This window comes from Myotis myotis, unplaced genomic scaffold (assembly GCF_014108235.1).
Source record: "Myotis myotis isolate mMyoMyo1 unplaced genomic scaffold, mMyoMyo1.p scaffold_m19_p_1, whole genome shotgun sequence".
Classification (NCBI taxonomy): domain Eukaryota; kingdom Metazoa; phylum Chordata; class Mammalia; order Chiroptera; family Vespertilionidae; genus Myotis; species Myotis myotis.
In genome coordinates, this window is record NW_023416313.1 from 217,882,033 (window position 1) to 217,909,486 (window position 27,454).

General features: G+C 41.0%; 1 protein-coding gene across 10 annotated transcripts in view; it reads left to right on the forward strand.

Moving 5' to 3' along the window:
* The first annotated feature begins 489 nt into the window (after positions 1-489).
* BTBD7 (BTB domain containing 7) overlaps positions 490-27,454 on the forward strand; it is an 81,974-nt gene continuing 55,009 nt past the window's right edge. For 5 of the 10 annotated variants that reach the window (XM_036315983.1, XM_036316006.1, XM_036316024.1 and 2 more), the window contains exons 1-3: positions 650-763; positions 21,139-21,326; positions 21,647-22,726. In XM_036315983.1, coding sequence (XP_036171876.1) covers positions 21,245-21,326; positions 21,647-22,726 — 1,162 coding nt within the window. In that variant the 5' untranslated portion in view covers positions 650-763; positions 21,139-21,244. The other 5 variants (XM_036315988.1, XM_036315993.1, XM_036315999.1 and 2 more) reach the window with 5 other exon arrangements.

The window sequence follows — 27,454 nt, forward strand, 5'->3', positions numbered from 1 at the left end:
GCGTGTCTTGTTGAGAACAACTTTTCAGCGTCTTTAACGGATTTTTTTTTTTAACCTGCTACACAACTAGCAAGGTGGTGCCTGTAAAAGCACCGCGCAGACAGGGCTGAAGATAAACTGCCAGACGCCAAGAATGCCCTCTTGGAGGCTGGTGCATTGTGTGCGGTCCATCAGGACGTGGTCCGCAGAACGGAAGCGTGAATGGGCAGACCTGGAGGTCCAACACCGTAGTTACGGGAATTCCATTCTGGGGCCTGTAGTGAGGTGTCACCATTCCCAGGAAGAAGCAGGACACGACAACCAACTTCAAAGTCAGAGGGCCCAGTGTCCAACCCCCGGCGTGGAGCGGGGATAATGCGCACGCATGCGGCTCCCCGGCGGCCAGGCTCCGCGATCGCGCCTGCCCCGCCCCGCCCCGTGCGCGCGCCGCCGCCGGCCCACGTGACCCCAGGCGCGTCGACGGCGGGGGCGCGGGCCGGCTCCGCAGCGCCGCGCAGGCGCCCCAGGGCCGCGCCGGGCCGAGCCCCTCCTGCTCTCTCTAGGAGTCAAAATGGCGGCGAGGGAACCCTGGAGCAGTCCCGGAGCCTGAGCCCCTGACAGGAGCGGAGAGGCGGCAGCGGCGGCGGCGGCGGCAGGAGGAGGAGGAGGATGGCAGGGGGTGCTGGCACCGGTGCGGACGGCGGTGCTGGTGGCGGCGGCGGCGGGGGTGACGGCCGCGGTCCCAGCGGCGGCAGCCACAGCAGCGGCGGGAGGAGCCTCCAGGGTGAGTGTCCCTCGGTGTCTCTGAGGCTGGGAGCCGAGGCTGTCCTGCGCGGCGCTAGGCGTCCCGGCGAGGAAGGGGCTGAGCCTGGAGGTGAGGGGGCCGTGCTTGGGGCCGGGCCACCGCAGGAGGCGCTGGACTGCCGCCGGGGTAGGGGCAGTCGTCCGTCCGGGGGTGAGGCGGCGGCGGCGGACTGGCCGGTCCCGGTGCACCCTGAGGGGCGGGCTCGGCCGGGCGCCGCCGTCCCGGGGGCAGAGGCGCGAGGTGTGGCGCTCGGAGCGGGGAGCGCGGCACTCGGGGGCCGCGGCGGCCCGTCGGGCTCCGGGCTCGGGGCGCGGAGGGGCGGGACCCGCCGCTCCCAGGACTCCGGGAAACCGCTCCCCAGCCTCGGGCGCGTGTTTGCGGGGCTGCGGCCGCCCCGGGTGGACGGGAGAGCGGCCGGCCGGCAGCGGAGAGGGCGCAGGCCGCTCCCGGGGGGAGAAGTTAGGCTGTGCGGTAAGTTTGTGTTGTGGGGCTGCAGCCGGAACTGCGCTTTGACAGGTTGGAAGGGAGACATTGTTGATCGGGGCGTCTGCGCCCGGAGGACCCGAAAGCGAGCCTTTCCCGTGGGTTCTCCTTCGCACGGCGGCTTATTGTCCTTACACCGAGGGTGAGAACTTTGTCGCCGTTGTTTTATTTGTCTTTGTTTTCTTTTTTTGAGAAGCTTTTCTTTTTTGTTTTCCTTTTTTAAAATTTTTTTAGAAGCTTTGAGTGTTGTTTCTGCTCTGAACTACAATAGCAGGTCTTCACATACCAGCACAGATAACAAGTCCTCTGCTTTAGGCCCAGTTTACAGAAGCGTCTTGCTTATCTTTACCGGAGCACTGTTCCCTCTGCTAAAACATCTTGCTGTAATGAGGACATAGGCTCCCCCCACCCCCCCCGACCCCCCCCACAATTAGTTTTTTCAACTAACAGATTTTTTTTGTTGTTGGTCTTTGAGTAGTATCTATTTCTTTTAGGTTGCTGAAATAATTTCCTTTCTTCCGGAGATGTGGAAGAAAGACTTGAAATTGTAAGAATCACACCTTTGCTGGCAGCTGTGGTTAAACTTGTCGTGGGATTTCGGAGTCAGAAAAACCTTGAGAGATCTGGTGGGACTTGTTTTGGAGCCGGGACACTAGGGGCAGGCCCAGGGAGGTGAGTGAGTGAGTGGCTTAGTGTGGGCGCTGCAGCTGCTCAGGGTTGGACCTAAACTAGGCTCTAGGCTCCCTTTAGACAACTCTTTTCACTACACTCCTGAGCTTCTTGTTCGTTGATTTGCATCTGTCGCCACCGGTACCCATCCCTAGGTCTTCGTGCAGTAAAGTTGAAAACAGAAACAAAGAACTTTGCTGTGATTCTGACAGCTACTATCCGTTACCATAAGTAACTGATGATTTTTTTTTCTAACCTGAATTTAATAGAAATGGACTGACATTTCACTTAGAGTTTTCATAGCCTGTGGCTGCATTGTGCCCACTTACAGCATTCATGGCTCATTCTTGCATGCATTCAGTAAAGCCCAAAGGTGAATATTCTGTCCCACAACCTAACTACTGTATTGTTCTGGGCCCCAACATCAGCATTTAAACAGGTTTTCTGTATCAGACTCTAATTTTAGGGTTTAAAACACCTGTTTTATGTTTGCTGCGTTATACCACCTAGTAGTTTCTTTTTTAAAATCTTTAAAAAGACCTTTATTGTTGAAAGCATTACATATGTCCCCTTTTTACCCCATTGACCCCATCTATATCACCCAGTTTCCATGTGTCTTGTTAAGTCACAGAAATTTCTTTGTTGTGCCAGAGGTTAACCTTCAGAAATAAAGTAATGTCTAATGATTCTGATTTCATAGCCTAGTTAACGAAATGCACACATCCAAAATTATACTTGTGTTCAATTAAACCTGTTATCTACTTTGTGCTTTGTGTTATATACTACAGGAAGAAAGAAAAAAGTGTAATATATAGACTTTACCTTCAGGAAAGATAAGATGTACCTCTGTGAGTCTAGAAGACAATCTAGTAAGTTCTACCAGTACAAAGAATGCTGTAGGTGTTCAGGTCACGGGGAGATGATGAGGTGTCAGGAGTCTAAAGAACTTCCTGGAACACTTGGTACTTGAACTAGCTTATGAGGGTTTAGATTTACAGAGAGATTGGAGCAGTTACTTCTTGAGATAAAAGCAAGAGTATAATGTGGAGATTAGCTCTGGGGGAGGAGAATGGAGGGAAGCTAGGCTGAGCTGACTAAATTTCTTTGAGGGACTAAAAGGAAAACATGAGATAGTTGGAAGATTTTGGAAGAGTTTGAGTATTGGATTGAAGAGATTTAGATTTTTATCCTCTTTTGCAAGATATGGGAAGCTTTTGAAAGTTTGGAGGCCAGACATTAATGTTACACCAGTAAGCTGGACCTATCAGTTATCTACAGATTGAGCTAGGATGAGAAGCGACTGGACTGAACCAGGGACAGCAGTCGCTATTGCATTTACCTGCATATGAAGAGATAAGATCTTAGACTAGGATAGTCAATAGGAAGGATACATAGCTGGTGTTGTTTTTGTTTTTATTGTGGTGAAAATATATAACATGAAATTCCATTTTAACTTCTTTAAAGTCTCTAGTTCTATGGCATTAAGGTTGTTGTGCAACTGCCCTGGCCAGTGTGGCTCAGTTGTTTGGGTGTCATCCCATCAACCAGGAGGTTGCCGGTTCCATTTCCAGTCAAGGCCACATGCCCAGGTTGCAGGTTCAATCCTTGTAAGGGGTGTGCAGAAGGCAGCCGATCAATGATTCTCTCACATCATTGATGTTTCTCTCTTTCTCTCCCTATCCCTTCCTCTCTCTCTAAAAGTCAATAAATTATTCTTGCGTTGCCAGTGTGGCTCAGTGGTTGAGTGTTGACCTATGAACCAGGAGGTCACGGCTCAATTCCTCTTCAGGGCACATGTCTGGGTTGTGGCTCAATCCCTAGCGGGGTGTGCAGGAGGCAGCGGATCAATGATTCTCTTTCATCGTTGATATTTCTTTCTCTCCCCCTCTCCCTTCCACTCTGAAGTCAATAAAAAAATATATTTTTAAGAAATCAATAAACTATTCTTTTTTTAAAAAAGATTGTGCAACCATCACCACTATCCATCTCCAAAACTCTCTTCATCTTCCCCAAGTGAAATTTTCTGCCTATGAAACACTAACTCTCCATTTCCCTTTATCTGCAGCCTCTGGCAATGACCATTCTACTTCTGTCTTTGAATTTCACTACTCTGGAAACTCATATAAGTGGAATCTTACAATATTTATCCTTATGTGACTGGCTTATTTCACTTAGCATAATATCTTCAAAGTTCATCTATCTTATAGCTTTTGTCAGAATTTCCTTCATTTTTAACCAGTTAACTGCCACAATTTTGAATTTAATTAAAAAAAACTCTGCTGCATCGTCTATAGATGCTTATGGCGTACAAATCGTTAAGGCTGAATAATATTCCATTGTATGTATATAGTATACTATATTTTATTCATGCATTTATCTGTCAATGGATAGTTGGTTTGCTCCCATTTTTTGGCTGTTGTGAATAATGTTGCTATGAGCATGGGTGTATAAATATCTGAGTGTGTACTTTCATTTCTTTTGGATGTATACCCAGAACATTTTACCTTCCCACTATCACTGTATAAGCCAGCCATGGGCAAACTACGGCCCGCGGGCCGGATCCGGCCCATTTGAAATGAATAAAACTGAAAAAAAAAAAAGACCGTACCCTTTTATGTAATGATGTTTACTTTGAATTTATATTAGTTCACACAAACACTCCATCCATGCTTTTGTTCCGGCCCTCCGGTCCAGTTTAAGAACCCGTTGTGGCCCTCGAGTCAAAAAGTTTGCCCACCCCTGGTATAAGCGTTCCAATTTCTCCACATCCTCAACAACTTGCTTTTTTATTTTGATAGTCATACTAATGGGTGTGAATGACATCTCATTGTGATTTTGATTTGCATATCTTCTTTGAAGAGATACCAATTTAAATTATTTGCCCATATAAAAAATATATATGTTTTTATTGATTTCAGAGTTGGAAGGGAGGGTGGGAGAGAGATAGAAGCATCAATGATGACAGAGAATCATTGATTGGCTGCTTCTCACATGTGCCCCAACCAGGAATGCAACCTGAAATCCAAACAGGTGACCTGACTGGAAATCAAACCAGCAACCTTCCAATGTATGGGAAGACTCTTCAACCAATTGAGCCACAGTGGCCAAGTGGAGATGTGCAGGAGGCAGCTGATCGGTGTTTCTCTCTCATCGATGTTTCTGGCTCTCTGTCTCTCTCCCTTCCTCTCTGTAAAAAATCAGTAAAATATAAAAAAAAAGAAAAAAAAATAATACAGAGATTTCAAAAACATATAATGGTCCTAGCTGGTTTGGCTCAGTGGATAGAGCGTCAGCCTGAGGACTGAGGAGTCCCAGGTTTGATTCCAGTCAAGGGCATATGCTCGGGTTGTGGGCTCAATCCCCAGTAGGAGGCGTGCAGGAGGCAGCCAATCAGTGATTCTCTCTCATCATTATTGTTCTCTCTCTCTCTCTCTCTCCCTTCGTAGCTGAAATCAATAAAAATATATATATTTTAAAAACATATAATGTACCAAGTTTTATAATGGACATTAAACCTATGTAGGGAATATTATGTTAAGGTTGGAATAAACAGGAATCATAACAATCTAATACACACCATAACCTTTAAGTCAGGGGTCCTCAAACTTTTTAAACAGGGGACCAGTTCACTGTCCCTCAGACCGTTAGAGGGCCGGACTATAGTTAAAAAAAAAAACTTTGAACAAATTCCTATGCACACTGCACATGTCTTATTTTGAAGTAAAAAAACAAAACGGGAACTAATACAATATTTGTATTTGCATGTGGCCCGCGGGCCGTAGTTTGAGGACCCCTGCTTTAAGTCATAGAATTCAGGCCTTGGCCAATGTGGCTCACTCGGTTTAGTGGCGTCCCTGCACTGAAAGGTAGCCTGTTCAATTCCTGGCCAGAGCTGGCCGATTGATGTTTCTCTCTCCCACCCTCTCTCTCTAACAAATATTTAAAAGTCCCCTTTTTTGAGCGTTGTTGGAGTGTTTAGATATAGTTGTGATAGAACACTGGACTGGAATTCAAACCCCCATTCAGATTCTGACTATTGTTTATGTGATTTTAAGCAAGCCCCTTAACCTGCCTGAGGTTTAATTTTCCTCATCTGTAAAACAAAAATATATATATGTATGTTTATATATGTATATATGTTATGTATACGCAGTATCTTACATAGCTGCTTTGCCACCTTGTAAGTATTTATTCAATCCTTTACCTCCCTGTTACCAATTCTTACTGGTCTGGACTATTTATTGAATAGCCTACCAACCAAGTCTCTGCCAGTTATTCTCCTATTCTCCCTCTTTTTCTCTGGCTATTCTCTATATGCTACCAATCTTATGTTTCTAAAAAATCCTATTGGAGCATGTTACTTCCCTACCTAAACCTGTGTTAACTTTCTATTGTCTATGGCAGCGGTTCTCAACCTGTGGGTCGCGACCCCTTTGGCGGTCGAATGACCCTTTCACAGGGGTCGCCTAAGACCATCCTGCATATCAGATATTTACATTACGATTCATAACAGTAGCAACATTACGGTTATGAAGTAGCAACGAAAATAATTTTATGGTTGTGTCACAACATGAGGAACTGTATTTAAAGGGCCAGAAGGTTGAGAACCAGTGGTATGGAATACAGACCAGATTCACAAGAGTTTGAGACTCTTTTCAACCTTAGATTTCCCATCACTCCATCCATACCAAGCTGCTGCTTATTTTCTGTTTTTCACGTTTATCCCAATGCTTCGAGTTCTTTGTCATCCAGGAGATTGAGATGATGATTCATCACCCACTCCAGGGCTAGATTTTGATTACTCCAAGCCAGTCAACTCAAGGCATTTCCCTATAAACTGTTATTTGTACCAGTCAGATTGAAGGGAAAGAGACATTCTATTTCTGGGGGAGAGGATTTTTCCCTTTTTGTATATGAACAAGAGAACATGTGACCCAAATTGCCACTGGTGAAGCATGCCCTGAGGATGTCAGAGCAGTGAGGTAGCATGTACTTGGGTCTAGATAACATTATTTTAGACATATATTATATTGGGCCTGGGGTGTTCCCTACCCCAGAATTTCTTCTCAGGACAGATAAATTTTTTATTGTTTAAGCCAATTCTTTGGAGTTATTTGCCATAAAAAAAAACCTGATTGATACAATCCTCGCTATTCTTCTAGACCCAATTCAAACATTACCTTTACCAGTAGTTATACTCTCACTCTCTTAGTACTTTGGACCTCTCTTCCAGCCCTTACTGCACTGTACTGTAATCACTTGCTTGTATGTCTGACTTCTCCACAAAACTCTGTATACTTTGCTGGCCAGCGTGGCTCAGTGGTTGAGTGTCAACCTATGAACCAAGAAGTCCTGGTTCGATTCCTGATCAGGGCACATTCCTGGGTTGCGGGCTCGATCCCCAGTGTGGAGCGTGTGGGAGGCAGCTGATCAATGATTCTCTCTCATCATTGATGTTTCTATCTCTCCCTCCCCCTTCCTTTCTGAAATCAATAATGTGTGCGTGTGTGTGTGTGTGTGTGTGTGTGTGTGTGTACACATATCCTATATAATAAAAGCGTAGTATGCAAATTGTCCCTCAACTAGGAGTTTGTCTGGGAGTTCGACCAGGGGGGCGTGGCTGGCCGGGGGAAGGGAGGGAGGCCCTGGCTGGCGGCAGCGGTGGCAGGCAACCAGGGAAAGGGAGGGAAGCCCCAGCGGTGGCAGGTGGCCAGGGGAAGGGAGGGAGTATGCAGCCGGCAGCCACTAGGGACTCTTACCAGTGCACTGCACTGGGCCTCTAGTGTGTGTATACATATATATGTTTATGTACACACACACACACATACACACACACAGTCTGTGTATTTTGAGCCAAAGCCTACAGTATGTAGCACAATGTCTGGTACATTATAGATATTCAGTAAGTGAGTTGTTAGGATGAAATAATAACATTAAAAAGAAATAATAACATTAAAAAGTGCTTTGTAAATAATTTTTAAAATAAACATAAGCTATGGTATTATCTTTAAACTAAAATGAAATGGAAAAAGCAATTAGACCAGACATGCAAAATGGTTTTAGCTTGCCCTTAATTATTTTCTGAAAGTGTTCACTTAGATAAAAGTTTGATAGTCCCTTAAATGTTATAAAAAAAAAACCTTACCTACTAAAGAGAAATCCTGGAAGGAGCAATACATGAAATATATTGTAACTGAAATTCCCTCTTCCTCCTTCCCTTCCTCCCTTCCTCCCTTCCTTCCTTCCTTTCAGTATATTTTTACTGATTTCAGAGAGGAAGGGAGAGGGAGAGAGAGATGGAAACATCAATGATTAGAGAGAATCATTGACTGGCTGCCTCCTGCATGCCCCCTACTGGGGATCGAGCCCACAACCCAGGCATGTGCCCTTGACCAACACGCTATCCACTGAGCCAAACCGGCTAGGTCCCTTCTTTCTTTCTTTAGAAGGAGACTTGAATGCCAGTAGTAACTTCAAGTACAATATATGTCTTTTCCCTCTATATTTTGAAATTATATTAAGCCTGTTTTACCTGGGATTTACTTGTGAATTGTTTTTTAGAGAAAAATTCCATAATTTGCTTCATAAGACCTAGTTATTCTTGTCTTCAGACTTTCCCAAAATACTTTTTGCTTGCTTGAGACTAGACATGAGAATTTTCTGGTAAGCAAAAAAGCTTTGTAGCAGAACAAGATGAGTTTGTAGCAAATGTTAGTAATAGCTTATGATAGAGAAATCTCATTTAAACCTTAATTACTAAGTCAGAGTTCTGGCACATCCTTCAACGATAAAGAAGAGTTAAAATTCCCGGGTCAAAGAATTGAAACCCATCAAATATGGTTAAATCCATATAATTGTTTTTAAAAAGTTCACTAATTGCCTGGCCAGTGTGGCTCAGTGGTTGAGCATTGACCTATGAAACAGATGGTTGACCTCCAGGTTTCTGCAGGAGGCAGCTGATCAGTGATTCTCTCTCATCATTGATGCTTTGTCTCTCTCTCTCTTTCCCTTCCTCTCTGAAATGAATAAAAAAATATATTTTTAAAAAGCTTGCTGATTTTATTTAGAGGATGATGGAGAGTTAATTGTTTTAAAAATTGGTAAATAAAGGAAAATTAATTCATCCATTCACAATGTATGAACCCTATTTGGGTTCTGATTCAAAAAAACTAAGAAAGAAAAAAAAAAAAAAAGAAACACTGCCTGGAAAGCTCTTAATAAGATATTATCCTTCATTATTTTAGATGTGATACTGGTATTGTAGTTGTTCTTTTACATCTTTTCTTTTAGAGACGAATAAGGAAATATATCTGGGACTTGGCTTCAAAATAATCCACAGGGATTGGTAGAGAGTGGGTTGGGATATAGGGTTAAAATACTACCAAAAATTGGTAATTGTTGAAATTTGGTGATGGGTGGAGGTTTGTTTTACTGTTCTCTCTACTTTTGTATATGTTTTTTCTTTATTACAGAAATTACAAAAGTTTCTCCTGTAGAAGAGGAAAACACAAGTAATAGGAAGGAGTGAAAATAGAGAAGCATAGTCATAATTGTTTTTGCTGCTTGAATGCTAGGAAGTTGAATATAATCCACAATCCAGAAACTTTTTATTGTTCACCAATAATGCAGAGCATTGGAGATTAATTTAAGATGTTTCTTTACTTTAGATGGGGGTGATAGAGTGGAAACATTAGCAGTTTAAGACCAGTAACAAAAGCAGCAGTGCGGGAGGCATAGAGTAGCGGAAGGAAGGCATGGCTGTTCTCTTCAGAAAGGTTGGTATAGGACTGGATACTTTTGAGATGCTTTCTTGTTTAGGGAAGAAAACACTAAATTAGGGATCAAAATGCCTGGGATTTAGTTTTGCCATTTTACCATACATATTTTACTTTGGATAAGTCACTTCACATTCTACCTTTACTACCTCATTCAGAAATAAGAAAATGAAGCCTGTCCTGTCTACATTGAAGACTTAATGTGAGAATAAAATGACTTACTTAATGTGTGAAAAAGCACTTGTAAACTATATATCCCTGTTATAAGATACTTGCCCTATAATCATTAAAAAGAATGTAAAAAAGGGAAAATGTCATTGTTTTTAAACCTATATTAGTCGGATTTTTAAATTATGGTTTAAAATATACAACATAAAATTTACCACTTTAACCAGTTTTAAGCATATAGTTCTAAGGCTTTCCGTACGTCCATATTGTGCAATCATGACAACCATCTATCCCTAAAACTTTTTTATTTTCCCAAACTGAAGCTCTGTGCCCATTACATACTAAACTCCCCAGCCCCCAGCAACTGTCATTTTACTTTCTTTCTCTGATTCCGACTACTATAGGTACCTCACATACATAAAATCATATATTTGTCTTTCTGTGACTTGCTTTTTTCACTTAACATAATGCCCTCAAGACTTATCCATGTTGTGCATGTGTCAGAATTTCCTTCCTTTTAAAGGCCTAAAAATACTCCACTTAGTAAACATTTTGTTCATCCATTTATCTGTTGATGGACACTTAGTTTGTTTCCACTTTTTGGCTATTGTGAATAATGCTGCTATAAAAATGTGTGTAGAAATATCTGTTCAAGTCCTTGTTTTTATTTTGGGGGGATATATAGCCAGAAGTGGAATTGCTGGATTGTGTGATAATCCTGTGTTTAATATTTTGAGGAATTAGTGTGCATTTTTAAAATAATTACTTCATTGTTTATGTATTTTTATTTCTATTATTTTTTAAATATATTTTTATTGATTTCAGAGAGAAAGGGAGAGAGAGATAGAAACATCAAGGATGAGAGAGAATAATTGATTGGCCGCCGCCTGCATGCCCCACATTGAGATCGAGCCTGCAACCCAGGCATGTGCCCTGACTGGGAATTGAACTGTGACCTCCTGGTTCATAGGTCAATGCTCAACCACTGAGCTACACCAGCTGGGCATTTCTATTGTTGATTTTAGAGAGAGGGGAAGGAGAGGAGAGTGAAACATCATTGTGAAAGAGAAACATAGATCAGCTTCTTTCTGTACTCACCTGATTGGAGATCGAAACTACACCTGACTATGTGTCCTAATCAGGAATCGAATCCACAACCTTTCGGTTTATGGGACAGTGCTCCAACCAACTGAGCAACACCGGCCAGGGCTATTGCTTATGTATTTTAAAATATCTCAACAGAATCATGTTTGAGGCTGTGATCCATGAATCTTTCTTTTTTTTTCTTCTTTTTACTCCTTAGTAAATGTTGCCCCCACCCCAAGTATTAAGTGCAATTTTTAAATCGCATTCTTCTAAGAGGTGTAGGGTATATACAAGGAATACCGATCCTGGGAAACCGTTTTTAGACTGAAAAGTTTAAAGAATGATTACAAACATGTCTTAAAATGTTTATTTTTTTATTTTTATTTTTTAATTAAATCTTTATTGTTCAGATTATTACAGTTGTTCCTCTTTTTCCCCCCCCATAGATCCCCTCCACCTGGTTCCCACCCCACCTTATGCCCTCACCCCCCCACCACTGTCCTCATCCATAGGTGCACAATTTTTGTCCAGTCTCTTCCCGCATCCCCCACACCCCTTTCCCCCCCAAGAATAGTCAGTCCACTCCCTTTCTATGCCCCTGATTCTATTATAATTACTAGTTTATTCTGTTCATCAGATTATTTATTCACTTGGTTTTTAGATTCACTTGTTGATAGATGTGTATTTGTTGTTCATAATTTGTATCTTTACCTTTTTTTTCTTCTTCCTCTTCTTAAAGGATACCTTTCAGCATTTCATATAACACTAGTTTGGTGGTGATGAACTCCTTTAGCTTTTCCTTATCTGTGAAGCTCTTTATCTGACCTTCACTTCTGAATGATAGCTTTGCTGGATAAAGTAATCTTGGTTGTAGGTTCTTGGCATTCATCACTTTGAATATTTCTTGCCACTCCCTTCTGGCCTGCAAAGTTTCTGTTGAGAAATCAGCTGACAGTCGTATGGGTATTCCCTTGTAGGTAACTGACTGTCTTTCTCTTGCTGCTTTTAGGATACTCTCTTTGTCTTTTACTCTTGGCATTTTAATTATGATGTGTGTTGGTGTGGTCCTCTTTGGATTCCTTTTGTTTGGGGTTCTCTGCGCTTCCTGGACTTGTAAGTCTATTTCTTTGACCAGGTAGGGGAAGTTTTCTGTCATTATTTCTTCAAATAGGTTTTTAATATCTTGCTTTCTCTCTTCTTCTAGCACCCCTATAATTCGGATGTTGGTGCCCTTGAAGCTGTCCCAGAGGCTCCTTACACTATCTTCGTATTTTTGGATTCTTTTTTCATTTTGCTTTTCCGGTTGGGTGTTTTTTGCTTCTTCGTATTTCAAATCTTTGACTTGATTCTTGCGATCCTCTAGTCTGTTGGAACTCTGCATAATATTCTTTATTTCAGTCAGTGTATGCTTAATTTCTAGTTGGTCCTTTTTCATAATCTTGAGGGTCTCACTAGATTTCTTGAGGGTCTCACTACATTTATCGGCGGTCTCACCAGACTTTTTGAGGGTCTTACTAAATTTATCGGCGGTTTCTAGAAAGTTGTTGAAAAAGCTTAAAAGTGTGGTTTTGAACTCTATATCCAGTAGTTTGCTTTCCTCCATTTCTGTCATTTGTGACCTGTTTCTTTGTCTCCGCATTTTTTGTGCTTCCCTGTGTTGATAGAGTGGCTTTCTATGCTAGGTGTCCTATAGGGCCCAGTGGCTCAGCCTCCCCAATTACCTGAGGTGGACACTCTTGGTGCACCCCTTGTGGTCTTTGTGCACAGTCTTGTTGTAGTTAAGCCTTGATTGTTGTAGGTATCACTGGGAGGAATTGACCTCCAGGCCAATTGGCTGTGAGAATCAGCTGTGTCTGCAGTGGGAGAACTTCTGTGCTGGAGACACCCATCTGGGGCAAGACTTGCTTCAATGGGGCTTTGGTGTTCACCGAGTCTCCCCCTGAGTGTGTCCTTTATGGATTCGAGGAGCTGCAATCTGGATGGTCCCACTCTGACCACCGGGCACACTGGCTCCTGGATCTCTAAGGTGGTGCTAATCTAGCCTCTGCCTGAGGCTACCCAGCAGGAGCTCAGCTGTGAAGCAGTGCAAGTTGCCGTGGGGCCTTGGGCCAGCTGCAAGTTTGTTAGGTAATTTTCAGATTGCAAAGGGCCAGGCCTTTCATATGCAAAAGCCAACGCACAGCTTGGGCGTGGCGGGGGTCCCAGGGGATCAACAGGGTGGAGCAAGCAGCTAGGGCTGCCCTCAGAGGCCCCACTTCTCAGTGTCCCGGCAATCGCTGCAAGCACCTCCGAGAGAAAGCTGCCCTTGAGTTCCGACTGATGCCAGACAGTCCAGTTTCTCCCATGTGAGTCTGGGTCCCCAGAGACTCGCCCAGAACTGGAGCTCAGAGCTTGAGACTCCCTACCAATTGAAAAAGACAACCATGTCCTCAGCTGCCAGCCCTCTTCACGTGCACCTCCGTACCTTTGTACTTTACTTCCGCACTGCAGCTCCTCTGAGTCTTGGTATGCTTTTCTCTTTCCTTCTAGTTGTAGAATTTCCACTCAGCCAGCCTTCCTGTGGTTCTGGATGATGTCTGTTTCGTCTTTTAGTTGTATTCTTGAAGTGGTTGTGCTAAGCAGCAATCTCTGGTGTTTACCTATGCCGCCGTCTTGGTTTTTAAAAACTAATTTCATTCAGCAGTTTTCAATTCAATGCTTCCTGTATGCCAGGCACTGTTCTATGTTCTGAGGATTTAGTTGTTGGATAAATGAAATTCTGGCTCCCATAGCGCTTACATTGTAGTGTGAGACAATTAGCAAGTAAACAGGAATATAATTTTAAGTGCTGAAAGTGCTGTAAATAAAAATTAGCTGAAGAAAGGGAATAGAGGATTGTGAATGGGATGGAATAGGATAAGATGGTGTTTTTTAAAATAAAGGATGATTAGGAAAAGCCTCTCTGAGGGTATGGCATTTGAGCAAAGAAATACGTGAATAAAATGAGAGAGTGAACCATGTGAAGACTTTGTGAAAAGTAGGAATAGCAAGCCCCAAAGTAGGAGCCGGAAATGCTTTTTAAGGCGACAACGCAACAGTGAAATGAAGCCCTAACCGGTTTTGCTCAGCGGATAGAGCGTTGGCCTGCAGACTGAAGGGTCCCAGGTTCGATTCCGGTCAAGGGCATGTACCTGGGTTGTGGGCACATTCCCAGTAGGGGGCGTGCAAGAGGCAGCTGAATTGATGTTTCTCTCTCATCGATGTTTCTAACTCTGTATCTCTCTCCCTCTCCCTTCCTCTCTGTAAAAAATCAATAAAATATATATTTTTTTTAAAGAGAGTGAAATGAAGATTTATCTATCTCAGCTAGCACCCAATACCCATATAAGGATGTTTACTTCATTAAAAAGAAAGGTAAGAGAAAAACTAAGGATGGAAAAAAGTTAGGGAATTGTATTTGTGTATTCTGTTAATGATTTTAGAGAATATTATACATCTATTTATTTGTGGGGTGGGAGATGCTGGCAAGTTATTACTACTGACAAGACGATATTCCAATAATGATTACCACATCGAACATATCCTCTTCCTCTGAGATGTTAGTTTTCTTGCCACAGTGAACCCAAAGGATATTTATTTTCTGTTCAGAGAAGATAGATATAAGACAAGTTTAGCTAAATCAGAAAGGTCTAATTAAGCAAGTTTATTCTATATATATGAAAGGCTAAGTTGACTTACACATGCACGATACATATAAAGGTCTTGCTGGTACCAATCGCACGTGTGTGTTTCCATCTGTCATTGTCGATTGTGAATTTGGTTGACACTTCTATTACAGAGAAAGGGCGAATAGTGATATTAAAATATTTTTTATACTTAATTTCCTTTCAATGTGCACGAATCCGTGCGCTGGGACACTAGTTTGTAAATAAAATCCTCAATCAGAAGTAGATGAATTACATTGAGAAAATGCTGTGTTGTAATACATAACTCTCTAGAAATGAAAATATTAGTATTAGGAAACTTGTTTTTATACTTCATCCTTTATGCATGCTGTGTTTGCATTATTTCTTCCTTGGTATGTCTTTCTGAGACCTCAAACCCATTATCTTTATTATTCCCAGTTTACCCACAGATTACATCCCAGTCATGCAAGGTAGACATCTCATCATCATACCCTTCTCCCTCTCCATCATCCCCTCACTAATTTGTTGAACATTTACTGGGTATTCTATAAGGACTTCATATGGATTATCCTAATTTTTAGTATAGATGTCCTCAACACATGCAAAATGGTGATTTAAGAGATGCAGACTTACATTGCATAAATAAGTGGATGTCTTTATGAAGACTGCCTTAGATAAGGATACCATTGACTGTTTGTATTCATGGTTCTGTTTTGTTCTTTTATTTTTCTCTTCTCCAAGTGCAGCCATAGTCTCAGCCTTACTATCAGGTTCACTCACCATCTTTTCTTATCTCTCCAACTCTGCCTGTAGAACCCTCAATTCAACAAGAGCCCTAACTGGTTTGGCTTAGTGGATAGAGCGTCGGCCTGCAGACTGAAGGGTCCCAGGTTGGATTCCAGTCAAGGGCATGTACCTTGGTTGCAGGCACATCCCCAGTGGGGAGTGTGCAGGAGGCAGCTGATCGATGTTTCTCTCTCATTGATGTTTCTAACTCTCTATCCCTTTTCCTTCCTCTCTGTAAAAAATATATATATATATTTAAAAAAAAATTCAACAAGAAATATGCCCTTATATATATTTTTAACAGTTGCTAAACAGGTTTGTGTTATAAAATGTAATTTTTTTAGTTTTGAATGAAGTTTATGAGAAATTTCATGTTTTTTCTTTTAAATACAGTTTCTTTGAATCCTTTCAGCTCTGTTTGTCTCTGCAAATCCTCTGTAAATGCAAACCTAGACTCAGGTTTCTGATTGCCTTCTCTAAAACACCCAGAGTTGCTTTTCTATACACCACTAAGCCAACAGTAGAAACAGTTGTCCCAATTAGAACAATGATTTCATTTATTCATTCAACTATTGTGTGCCTGGCTTAAAGGTAGTCAAGTGGCACCATTGCCTTTAAGATTGCCGATTAGGCAGATTCTACAGTCTCTCTTGGAGAGCCACATAGTTATTTCTACCTTCTGCTTGTAGGCCCTTTTCCCTAGCTGTTGGAGAAAAAAAAAATTAAAAAATGGCCCTTTTAAAGCTGCCTCAGTTGGGGGCGGAGGGGCGGCGGAAATCTAGATACTAGGAGAAACAACAAACATTTTGGTGTTAGGTATGGTAGGGCCAAGCAGCTCCTATTCTGGCTGCTGTGTTTGTCAATTCTCTGGCCCAGGCTTCCTTCCTCATCAGGTTTTAGTTAGCATTGCCAAAGGCTCAGGCAGGGGGGATAAGCAAGGCCTGGGGCTGAGAGTCAGGCTTTCAGGACCTTTTCAGCCCTCTGTTTCCATTTTTCCACCTGTTACTTCAGGAGGATCTTATTCTGAGGTTTTAAGTCTGGACGCATTTTGAGTATGAGCTCTAGGTAAAAGTGGCAGAGTAAAAGGTCCATTCATGTCTTTCTAGTGTAACTGCATAGGTTCTTTCACCTATCACTTTCCAGTAATTGGTCCTCAGCTTTAAGTGTCTAGAAACTGAGTTTTTCAGAATACCTGAACATCTCTAATACGTATTTCATCCAGGCCAGGTAAGACCTGGCACAATACCAGGTCCCTCATGAAAACCCTCTTCTTGTGATGAGCTACTTCTGCTTTCCAGTGTCAGTTCATATTTATTATCTGACTAGAGGCCCAGTGCACGGAAGTTGTGCAAGGGGCTCAGCCCTCTCATCCTTGGCAGGCCCTCGCAGCCCGGACCGGCTCTCGCATCCCTGGGTCCCTCCGGCCGGTCGTTCTGCTGTTTGGTCTAATTAGCATATTAGCTCTTTATTGTATAGGATAGGATTTAACTCTTAAAACAGCCTTGCAAAGTTGGTGATATTATCCTCATTTTAAAGATAAGGAAAAGCCAGATGCTTATTAATACTTTTCTGGACCATAGTAAGAATCTTCGAAAGGTCTTGCATCAAATATCTTCTGCCTTGAGGACATTTAGTAATCTTTCTAAAACATAAATATAATGATGTTTCTCTCCTGTTCTAAGCTTTGCTCTAGTAGTTCCTCCATGTGTTCTTTTTTTATTGAATTTATTGTGGTGACATTAATAAAATTACATAGGTTTCAAGTGTACAATTCTGTAATACATCATCTATGTATTGTATTTTGTGTTCACTCCATTGTGTTCTGAATAAAGGCCCAACACCTTAGTATGAGATTTGAGGCTTTTTGATCCAACTCCTACCCATGCATTCAAACATAAAAACTCTTCAGGCCTTGGACACATTATCAACATTCATGATAATAGCTAGCATTTATTTACTCAAATAATTGTGTGTCTACTTTGTGTTCCCTGGTGATGGTGAGAATTCTAAGGTAAATAGGCTGAGTACCTACCCTCGGGAAACTTAACAGTTTGGTGGAAACGTAAGTAATGATACTGCAATATTAGTAGATAATAAAGGTATAGGGTTATGAGAACTGGGAGTGGGGTGCTGACTAGGACAGGAGTTATTCCTATTCATCCTGTTTCTAATGCCTTAAATGACCTTTCCTTTTTTACTTAATGCACTCCTATTCTTTAAGGTCTGGCTCTAAACTAGGAAGCCAGAACAGTAGTTTTTTTCTTAATTTCATAAGAGATCCTATTCAGGATGCAATCACTGCTGTATCCCAGGGCCTGTGTAAGTGTCTAACAGATGGTAAATGCTCAGAATTGGATGAATGATTGAGTGGGTGGAGAGGTGGACTATCAAGTATTAAAAAGTGTCATCCTGCCATAAAGGAACATGTAGTCTAGCTGTAAGTATTCAGAAAGGCACTGTTGCTTTGATTTCATGAGCTATCCTTTCAGTTAAGTCATTTTTGCTTACCATGAAAGATCCTTTTAAGTAACAGAAGTCACACTGTCAGGTGTGTACTCATTTCTCATTTTTGGAATGGAACTATGTTTGTCTGCTTTGGAAATTTTTTCTTCAAACATTTAGGAGGAAAAAATGGCAAAGATAATATTGTTCATCAGAGCCTGAATGCCAAGCCTGGTTTTGCAATTTACCAGCTCTGTGACCTTGGTTAAGTAACTAAGCCTTTCATGCCTCATTTTCCTAACTTCCTAGTCTCTCCTTGTGTAAAGTGGGGATAAGCGCTAATTAGGTAGCTTAGAGCATTGTTCCAATAAGCCAAAGTTGTGGATTTGATCCCTGGTCAGAGCACATACAAGAATCGACCAATGAATGCATAAGTAAGTGGAACAATAAATTAATGTTTGTCTCTGTCTCTCTATAATCAATAAATTAAAAAAAAAAGACTTTCTTCAAAAAAGTAAAGTGGGGATGATAATAATAGAGCTATACCTCACATTATTGAGAAAATTAAAGGAGTTACTTCATGTAAATAAATTGCTTAAGAATGGCTGGCTCAGAGTACTCAATAACTGATGAGTGTTATAATAATGATTGTGATCACAGTATACATGTATCTAGATTTTTATTTCTATGAGAAGCTGATAACAGACATTTAAGTGCTATCTATAAGCTTTCCATATCAAATTTAAGCATTTATATATAAGCTAAAACAATTTTGATAGTTTTGGAATCTGGAGGTTTGAGGGCTTCAGTATACTATTCTCTTTTGTGTATTTTTGAAATTTTTCATGATACAATTTATTTATGTTTATATTGGATTTTAGAGAGAGAAGGGAGAAGGGTAGAGAGATAAAAACATCTATGAGAGCCATAACCGGTTTGGCTCAGTGGATGGAGTGTCGACCTGCGGACTGAAGGGTCCCAGGTTCGATTCCGGTCAAGGGCATGTACCTTGGTTGCGGGCACATCTCCAGTGGGGAGTGTGCAGGAGGCAGCTGATTGATGTTTCTCTCTCATCGATGTTTCTAGCTCTCTATCTCTCTCCCTTCCTCTCTGTAAAAAATCAATAAAATATATTTTAAAAAAAACAAAAAACATCTATGAGAGACATCGATCGGCTGCCTCCCGCATGCCCCCTACTGGAGATTGCGCCCACAATCCGGGCATGTGCCCTGATCACAACCAAATTGGGGACCTCTTGGCTCATGGGTTGATGCTCAACCACTGAGCAACATTGGCTAGGCTCATGATACAATTTAAAATCAGAAATTTGGGGCAATGATGCTGAATACTTGGAGATTTTTAATGACCTTAGCACTTGAAAGATTATGCTAAACTGTCCTGAAGTGGAGAGACTCTTTGGAAATGCTGATCTAGGGTTTCTTTTTGAGGGGAGAGGTTGCTTTTTGCTTTTTAGAAAATTCTCATAGGATTGTTAATTCTCTCTGTTGCATTCATGATACCTCCCCACCCACCTTCAGTTAGGTCAGCTACAATCACTTATTTGAAGCCAGTTATATCAGTGGTCCCCGACCTTTTGGACCTCGAGGACCACTGATTGGCGACCACTGAGTTATATCATCCTGATTGAGGTTGATCATGTCAGCTATTAACAGAGGAAGTGCTCCTAGAATGGTGAATCTAAAAAAAGGAATTACCAGCTTTCTAGGGCCATTGCATCCTGTGGGCCTTTCCTAGTCCCATAGGCCCTTTTCCCCTTTCCTTTTTTATCATATCATCCAAATATTGGATTTCTTATACTGCTTCATATAGAAGACAGACAAAGCTTGCCTGGAATGAAAACATCCTTGGAGAGATTAGACTGTGACTAACTCTCATTTCCAACATGTAAAGGCAGCAGATTAGATTAAGAAATAAGCAACATAATACTGTGCTCCATTTGGCATAGGGTTTTGGTTGCCTAAGAAATAAATGAATTGGTTCCTGAGAATTTTGAGAAATATGGCTTTAGTACTAGAACTGCACAATGTTACCAGGATTTGGAACTAGGGACAGAGGGTATCTTAGTGGTTACATCTGATCCAGAAAAATCGCTCTCACCAGTTTTTCCAAGGCCTTTGTGAGGTTTTTGTTTGTTTGTTTTTTATATTTTTATTGATTTCAGAGAGGAAAGGATAGAAAGATAGAAATATCAACAATGAGAGAGAATCATTGATCGGCTGCCTCTTGCACACCCCCTACTGGGGATCGAGCCCGCAACCCAGGGTTTGTGCCATTGATCGGAATCAAACCCAGGACCTTTCAGTCCGCAGGCTGACACTCTATCCACTGAGCCAAATCGGCTAGGGCAAGGCTTTTGTTTATTTTGATATTAGAGCTCCAGTAGGAGATGTGAATGTCACCCAGATCAGTTCATCCGAAGGGGATTCCCATTGACTGGGAGCTACCCGGAAGAGATTCTGTCCCTGAGTCCCAGAGATACTTTTATTTCAAGCCACCCCTCCATGATGAGACCCCAGCTGTCCCTGTGGTGCTCAATATGGTGGCAAATGTCTCAGCCTGTGACTTCCTAATGCTTTCTGGCTGCTCTGTATCTCCAGTGGGACTTACGATGTCTTATAACCTTTATATGGTTGCCTTATATTCTCTAAGTGTATTCATCATAAAATTGAGTGCTTTTTTGAAGGCATTTGTGATGAGACTCTCAAGTGGACCAATGTAAAAGTGTTTTGTGTTGCTACAAATATTACAAAATTCTCAGATAAAACTAATTCTCTAGCTCGTGTGTGTGTGTGTGTGTGTGTGTGTGTGTGTGTGTATGTGATAAGGTGGGTGAGAACTGGTATCAACCTTCTAAGTATTTGTAAATTGTTTAGGTGTTAGATTATAATAACTGGTGACTGTTTCTAAAGATAAAAAAATTAAAAAAACTTTTTCTAGTCTGAATACTTTTTACCTGTGTCTTTTCCCCCTGTGATTTGAATTGCTCTTTCTATAACTATATATTTACATTAGTCTGATTGTTGCTTTTTACTATCATAGAAAGTACATAATTGGTAGATTTTATGGCTCAAAATTGCAGCTAACACTGATTCATAATTCAAGGTTAACTATTTACATCTTCTGAAATTTTTATTCGTGAAGTTGACAGCATGTCATTATTTGTAAATAAAAGCAGTTTTCAATTGCTTCCTTTTTTTTTACTATTCAATTTGAGATACATTTGAAAATATGAATAAAATTATTTTTGTTTCATATCAAGAAATGGATGAAAAGAGGCTGCTGGATCCAGGGTTGAAAGTTCATAAAGGCCTCTGGGATTATACTCTGAAGAGCCAGCAGATGGAATGCCTGAGTGACTGAAGAAAATGGGTGCTAATGCATCTAACTATCCTCATTCATGTTCCCCGAGGGTAGGGGGAAATTCTCAAGCCCAACAGACTTTTATAGGTAACTGTTTTCATTTTTCTAATTCATTTTATTCTGTGAATATAAATAGAATCATGTTTTTTGGTGGTCTTTTCGGATGAAAACATAAATGAGCATCCAGGATTTTTCCTCAACAAATGTAAATCTGCTCTTTTGTCCTTATTTAATATGAAAAAAAGTTATTTGAACTTTTTATCTTTATAAAAACAAAATCAGGGTGTTTTTTTATGGTTTAAGAATGTCTAAAAATTTTTAGCATGAAATATGTGTTACAGTGAATGTTGAAAATGAATGTTTAAGAAAAAAGAAACACATTTTCATTTGTTTAATTTCCTTCTTAGGGACATCATCCTATTCTCAGCAAGGCTATGGCTGTGAATCAAAATTATATAGCCTTGACCATGGCCATGAGAAACCACAAGACAAAAAAAAGAGAACCTCTGGCCTTGCCACCCTCAAAAAGAAGTTTATTAAGCGTCGAAAATCGAATAGGTCTGCTGATCACGCCAAGCAGATGCGAGAACTCCTCTCTGGTTGGGATGTTAGAGATGTCAATGCATTAGTGGAGGAATACGAGGGAACTTCAGCCTTAAAGGAACTTTCTCTACAAGCCAGTTTGGCTAGACCAGAAGCCCGGACATTGCAGAAGGATATGGCCGATCTTTATGAGTATAAGTATTGTACTGATGTAGACTTAATATTTCAAGAAACTTGTTTTCCTGTTCATCGTGCCATTTTGGCGGCAAGGTGTCCATTTTTTAAAACACTGCTTTCTTCCTCACCTGAGTATGGGGCAGAGATCATAATGGACATCAATACAGCTGGTATAGATATGCCTATGTTTTCTGCTTTGTTACACTACCTTTATACTGGAGAGTTTGGAATGGAGGACTCAAGGTTTCAAAATGTCGATATCCTCGTTCAGCTTAGTGAAGAATTTGGAACACCAAATTCCCTTGATGTAGATATGCGTGGACTTTTTGATTACATGTGCTATTACGATGTCGTCCTTAGTTTTTCTTCAGACTCTGAACTGGTTGAAGCTTTTGGTGGAAATCAGAACTGTTTAGATGAGGAGCACAAAGCTCACAAAGCTGTTATTTCGGCACGGTCCCCATTTTTTCGAAATTTATTACAAAGGAGGATACGGACTGGTGAAGAAATCACAGACCGAACTTTGAGGACTCCCACAAGAATTATATTAGATGAGTCCATTATACCAAAAAAATATGCAAAAGTTATATTACACTGTATGTATACCGATATAGTGGACCTCTCCGTTTTGCACTGTAGCCCCTCGGTGGGGAGTCTCAGTGAAGTTCAGGCTCTCGTCGCAGGGAAACCAAACATGACCAGGGCAGAAGAAGCCATGGAACTTTACCACATAGCACTGTTCTTGGAATTTAACATGCTTGCACAAGGTATGAAATTCTAATTTTCAATTTTTCTTTTTAAAATTACACATTTGTCTTCCAGATTTGAAAACACAACCAGTACACTCCATGAAAACACAAACCGTACATTCCATGGTTTCAGTGTTTGGGATGTGAAAGGGTCAGTTTATTATGAATGTGTACTTATGACATCTGAGACAGAATTTATGGCTAGTATTAATGTGGAACTTCATTTAGCATTAAAGCCAAGCATTAAAAACTAGTGACTAAAAGCAGTAGATGAGACTGAAGGCTCTTCCTTTCCTAATGTTAGACTATAGGTAAGGGAATATGTAATTACCCAGTTACCACCCACCTACACCCTGTCTGCACTCAAGCTTTGAACTAGCCCTGTTTCCCAGATTTCAAGGTTATACTTGATCTTGGACTTTTTGGATAACTTAGATTCTCTTATTTACACTCAGTGCTTTATTCATGCTGATGTGTTTAGTATAAGAATGAAACTTCATAGTAACAATGAAGATAGTCACATTTGGAAACAAATTTATTTGAATCTGATTTAAATTTTAAGATATTCTGTATTTTTTCAAGCTCAATTTGCACATCAAGTAATAACCTGCGGCATGTAAGGGGTGTCAGGCACGGTTAATGTTAGGCTCATATACCTTCTTTTTTTAAAAAATATATTTTTATTGATTTTTTTACAGAGAGGAAGGGAGAGAGAGACAGAGTTAGAAATATCGATGAGAGAGAAACATCGATCAGCTGCCTCCTGCACATCTCCTACTGGGGATGTGCCCGCAACCCAGGCACATGCCCTTGACCGGAATCGAACCTGGGACCTTCCAGTCCGCAGGCCGACGCTCCATCCACTGAGCCAAAACGGCTTCGGCTCATATACCTTCTTAATTTAATTCAAACTAAAATTTTTAACTTAGGGCAGCACTTTTTGTTGTTGTTATTGTTATAGCCAAATTAACCTGGAAGTTATATTAGAATCTTAACATTTCAAAGCTGAAAAGGGACCCTCCACAGTAGAGCAAAGGGTAATTATTGTCCTAACAGAGTGCATTCTTAGTTTTCTATGGCCATATATTAAAAGAAAAGTTACAAGACATGAAATTACTTGAGAAGTTTAACTAATGAGTATTTGCTAAAAGAGCATTAGAAGTTGCCAATTAGAAGGGAATGTTAACGGTTTGAATAAAAGACAAATTTAGAAAAGAAAGCTAAGCACATTTTCCTAACTTGAAAATAATGTGTATTGTATGGCTAAATCAACAAATTAATAAGACTTGGGGGAAAAAAAAAAAATGAAAGCCCCTGTTAAATAACAATGTCAGGAGGAAAAAAAAGGATAATAATGTCAGGAATAAAATGAGAGGAATTATATAGAAGGAAACATTGATAAATAAGAGTGAAAAAGTTGAGATTTCTGTTACATAAAAAATTTCTTGTATTTTGATTTTACCATTATCTTTTTAGTACTAGTACTAATTTTGTTTACACAAAGTGTCATTAAAATATTTTTCTATTAATTATTATACTAATATTAGTAGACTGTTCAGATGTCAGAAGATAGAAAAATACATTATCAAAAATAACCTAGGCCTGGCCAGCATGACTCAGTGGTTAGAGTGTCAGCCTGCACACCAGAGGGTCACAGGTTCGATTTCCAGTCAAGGGCATGTTCCTGGGTTGCAGGTTTGATCGCCGCCGCCAGTCGGGGGTTGAGTATGGGAGGCCACCAATCAATGTCTCATATCAAAATTTCTCTCCTTTCTCTCTCTCTCCCTCCTTCCCCCCTCCTCGCTCCCTCTCCTTCCCTTCTTCGCTCCTTTGCACTCTTTCTAAAAATCAGTGGAAAAATATCTTCACTCCTTGGGCGAGGATTAAAATAAATTTATATATATAAAAGCCTAAGTGACCGTTATGACCTGTCGACCAGCCGCTATGATGGGCGCTGACCACAGGGGGCAGACGCTTAACGCAGGAGCTGCCCCCTGGTGGTCAGTGCGCTCCTACAGCCAACCTCCCACTGCCAGCCAACTTCCCATGGTTCCTCCCTCTGATCGGCCTCGATGGGTCCTGATTGACGGACAGGCAGAGGAACCCCACCTGTGCATGAATTCATGTACCAGGCCTTTAGTAAATAAATAACCTAGCAGCTTGACCTTTTATTCTATAAAAACAAATTTATCAGAAAATTTTGAAGGTTGCGACATTACCAAAAAGGTATAATAACCTCTCTCTTCTCGAATTGGTTTTATATTTGACATGTTTAAAATATAAGAACTTATTGTATATACTTTACTGTTTTAAAAAATGGGAAGGCATTCCTTAATATAGATATTTGTTATTTTAATTTTTCAATGAAAGGTAAAATTAATGAGCCAACTCTTACATCTTGGGTAATACTTGATCTAGAGTTCTTTTATATTGAAACTAGAGGCCCAGCGCGCATGAAATCATGTGCAGTTAGGGTCCCTAGGCCTAGCCTGGCTTCCGTTGCATGGCCTCTGCCGCCCTGTGACGCTACATGAAACTCCCCGACCTGGGACACTCCACGATGCTCGGGGCCCCTCACTGCTCTGCAAAGCTCGCCACTACATGGTCAGCGAAACTCCCCCATCCCACCACTGCTCCGTAAGGCTGCCCCCCCCTCCATGACTGCTCCGAGAATGCTACGCGAAACTCCCCCGCCCTGCGACTGCTTTGTGAAACTCTCTGCTGCCCGGGTGATTGCTCTGCTAAGCTCATGGCCATCCCACGAAGCAGCCCACTGCTGCCGCTCAACAGTCCCCAGTCCCACCCCGACACCAGCCCCTCCTCATGGTGAGCAGCTCAGGGGCTGGGGGTAGGGGGTGGGGAATGGGACCAAAAGGTGCTCCATGCACTTCATGGTGACCGGTTGCCTGTTTGTTCTTGACGGCACCTAGCTCTTTATATATATTAGGATAATTTTTGTTGTTAATCCTCACCTAAGGATATTTTTTAGAGAGAGTGGAAGGGGGGGATGAGAGAGAGAAAGACATCGATGTGAGAGAGACATACCAATTGGTTGCCTCCTGCGCGTATCCCTACCAGGGCCAGGGATCGAACCTGCAACACAGGTATGTGCCCTTGACTGGGGATCAAACCAGAGACCCTTTGGTCCAAGAGATGACACTCCAACCATTTGGCCATACCAGCCAGGGCATGAGATAATTTCTTAATCATTTAGCTAGAAACTTTTTTTGGTATATTTATGATATAAAACATTCCTTTTATTTCCTTAATCTTGGTTACTTAAAATCCCTTAAATTTGGCTGTATATGGCTCCCTGTTTCCTTTCATTTTTCAAAATACAGAGTTTTGGTTACTTAGCCTTTTGTCTTTTGCACTCAATGTAGTCCTTATCTATTCTCCATACCCATGGTACTATTCATGTTAAGGTTTATAATAGACCATACTTGCAGCATAATTTTTACCTCATTCCCATGGGAAGGAGAATATTTGGTCACTTGAAAAGGGATTTTATACCATAAAACTTAAAAGCTCAGGTGCTTGAACTAGACAAACTGGATTTCAATAGTTCAGTACCATGTTTTAACTTGTATAATGCTCTGAGGCATCTATTGTGTGTAATTAATTAGCTTCTCTCCCATGCATCCAACATGATTCTACTTATGTAGCCTTTTGGTGAGAATTAAGAAAATAGTCACCAAAATCATTTTCTGTGATTCAGACAGTCTCCCAGTTAAGAAAGGCTGTAAGACTAGCCTGTTGGGCAACTTGAGGGTATGACCATATCCTCATCTTTGCATTCCCAATACTTGGCACATAGTAGGTACTCAGTAAGTGGTTCGAATAAGTTAATGAAAGTTAAAGCCCGGTTTTAAAAAGAAGACAAATTTTATTAAGGGAAGCTGGGACCTTAAAACTAGATATGCCCTTCAAGGTAGAGAGGTGATTTAATAGTTTCAAGAGCATCATAAAAAGAGGCATTTATAGGCAGACAGCAGAGTGGTTTGGCAAGTGGATAAAAAGGAGAATCTGGCCTACACCAAGAATGCATTTTATTCAGACAAGTAGACAGTCACTATTAGGGAGGTAATTAAACAGATAATGAGGCTGGCATTTTCAGACTAGGTTTAACTTCATTTGATTTCTTACATAACAGATGGTATATACATTTCTTTTTTTTCCAAAGCCCTAATATTATAGTACATGAATAAAAGAAGTATAAACCCTTAAGGACAAAGATACCTGAGAAGAAAACAATAGTGGAAAAAGGGGTATTGAAATTTTGGGAAGCTGGAAAGCAGATAAAGAACTAATTACTGGCTTAACAAAGAAGAGAGGTCTATAGCTCTATAGCAGTGATTCTCAACCTTCCTAATGCCGCAACCCTTTAATACAGTTCCTCATGTTTGCTGACCCCCAACCATAAAATTATTTTCGTTGCTACTTCATAACTGTAATGTTGCTACTGTTAGGAATCGTAAATATCTGATATGCAGGATGTATTTTCATTGTTACAAATTGAACATAATGAAAGCATAGTGATTAATCACAAAAACAATATGTAATTATGTGTTTTCCGATGGTCTTAAGCGACCCCTGTGAAAGGGTCGTTCAATCCCCAAAGGGGTAGCGACCCACAGGTTGAGAACCACTGCTCTATAGTCTTAAGTCACCTTTATATATGGTGTTAGAAAGGGATGGGGTTTTGTTTTACTCCATATAATGATGTGGTTTCTGAGCACCCCTCTA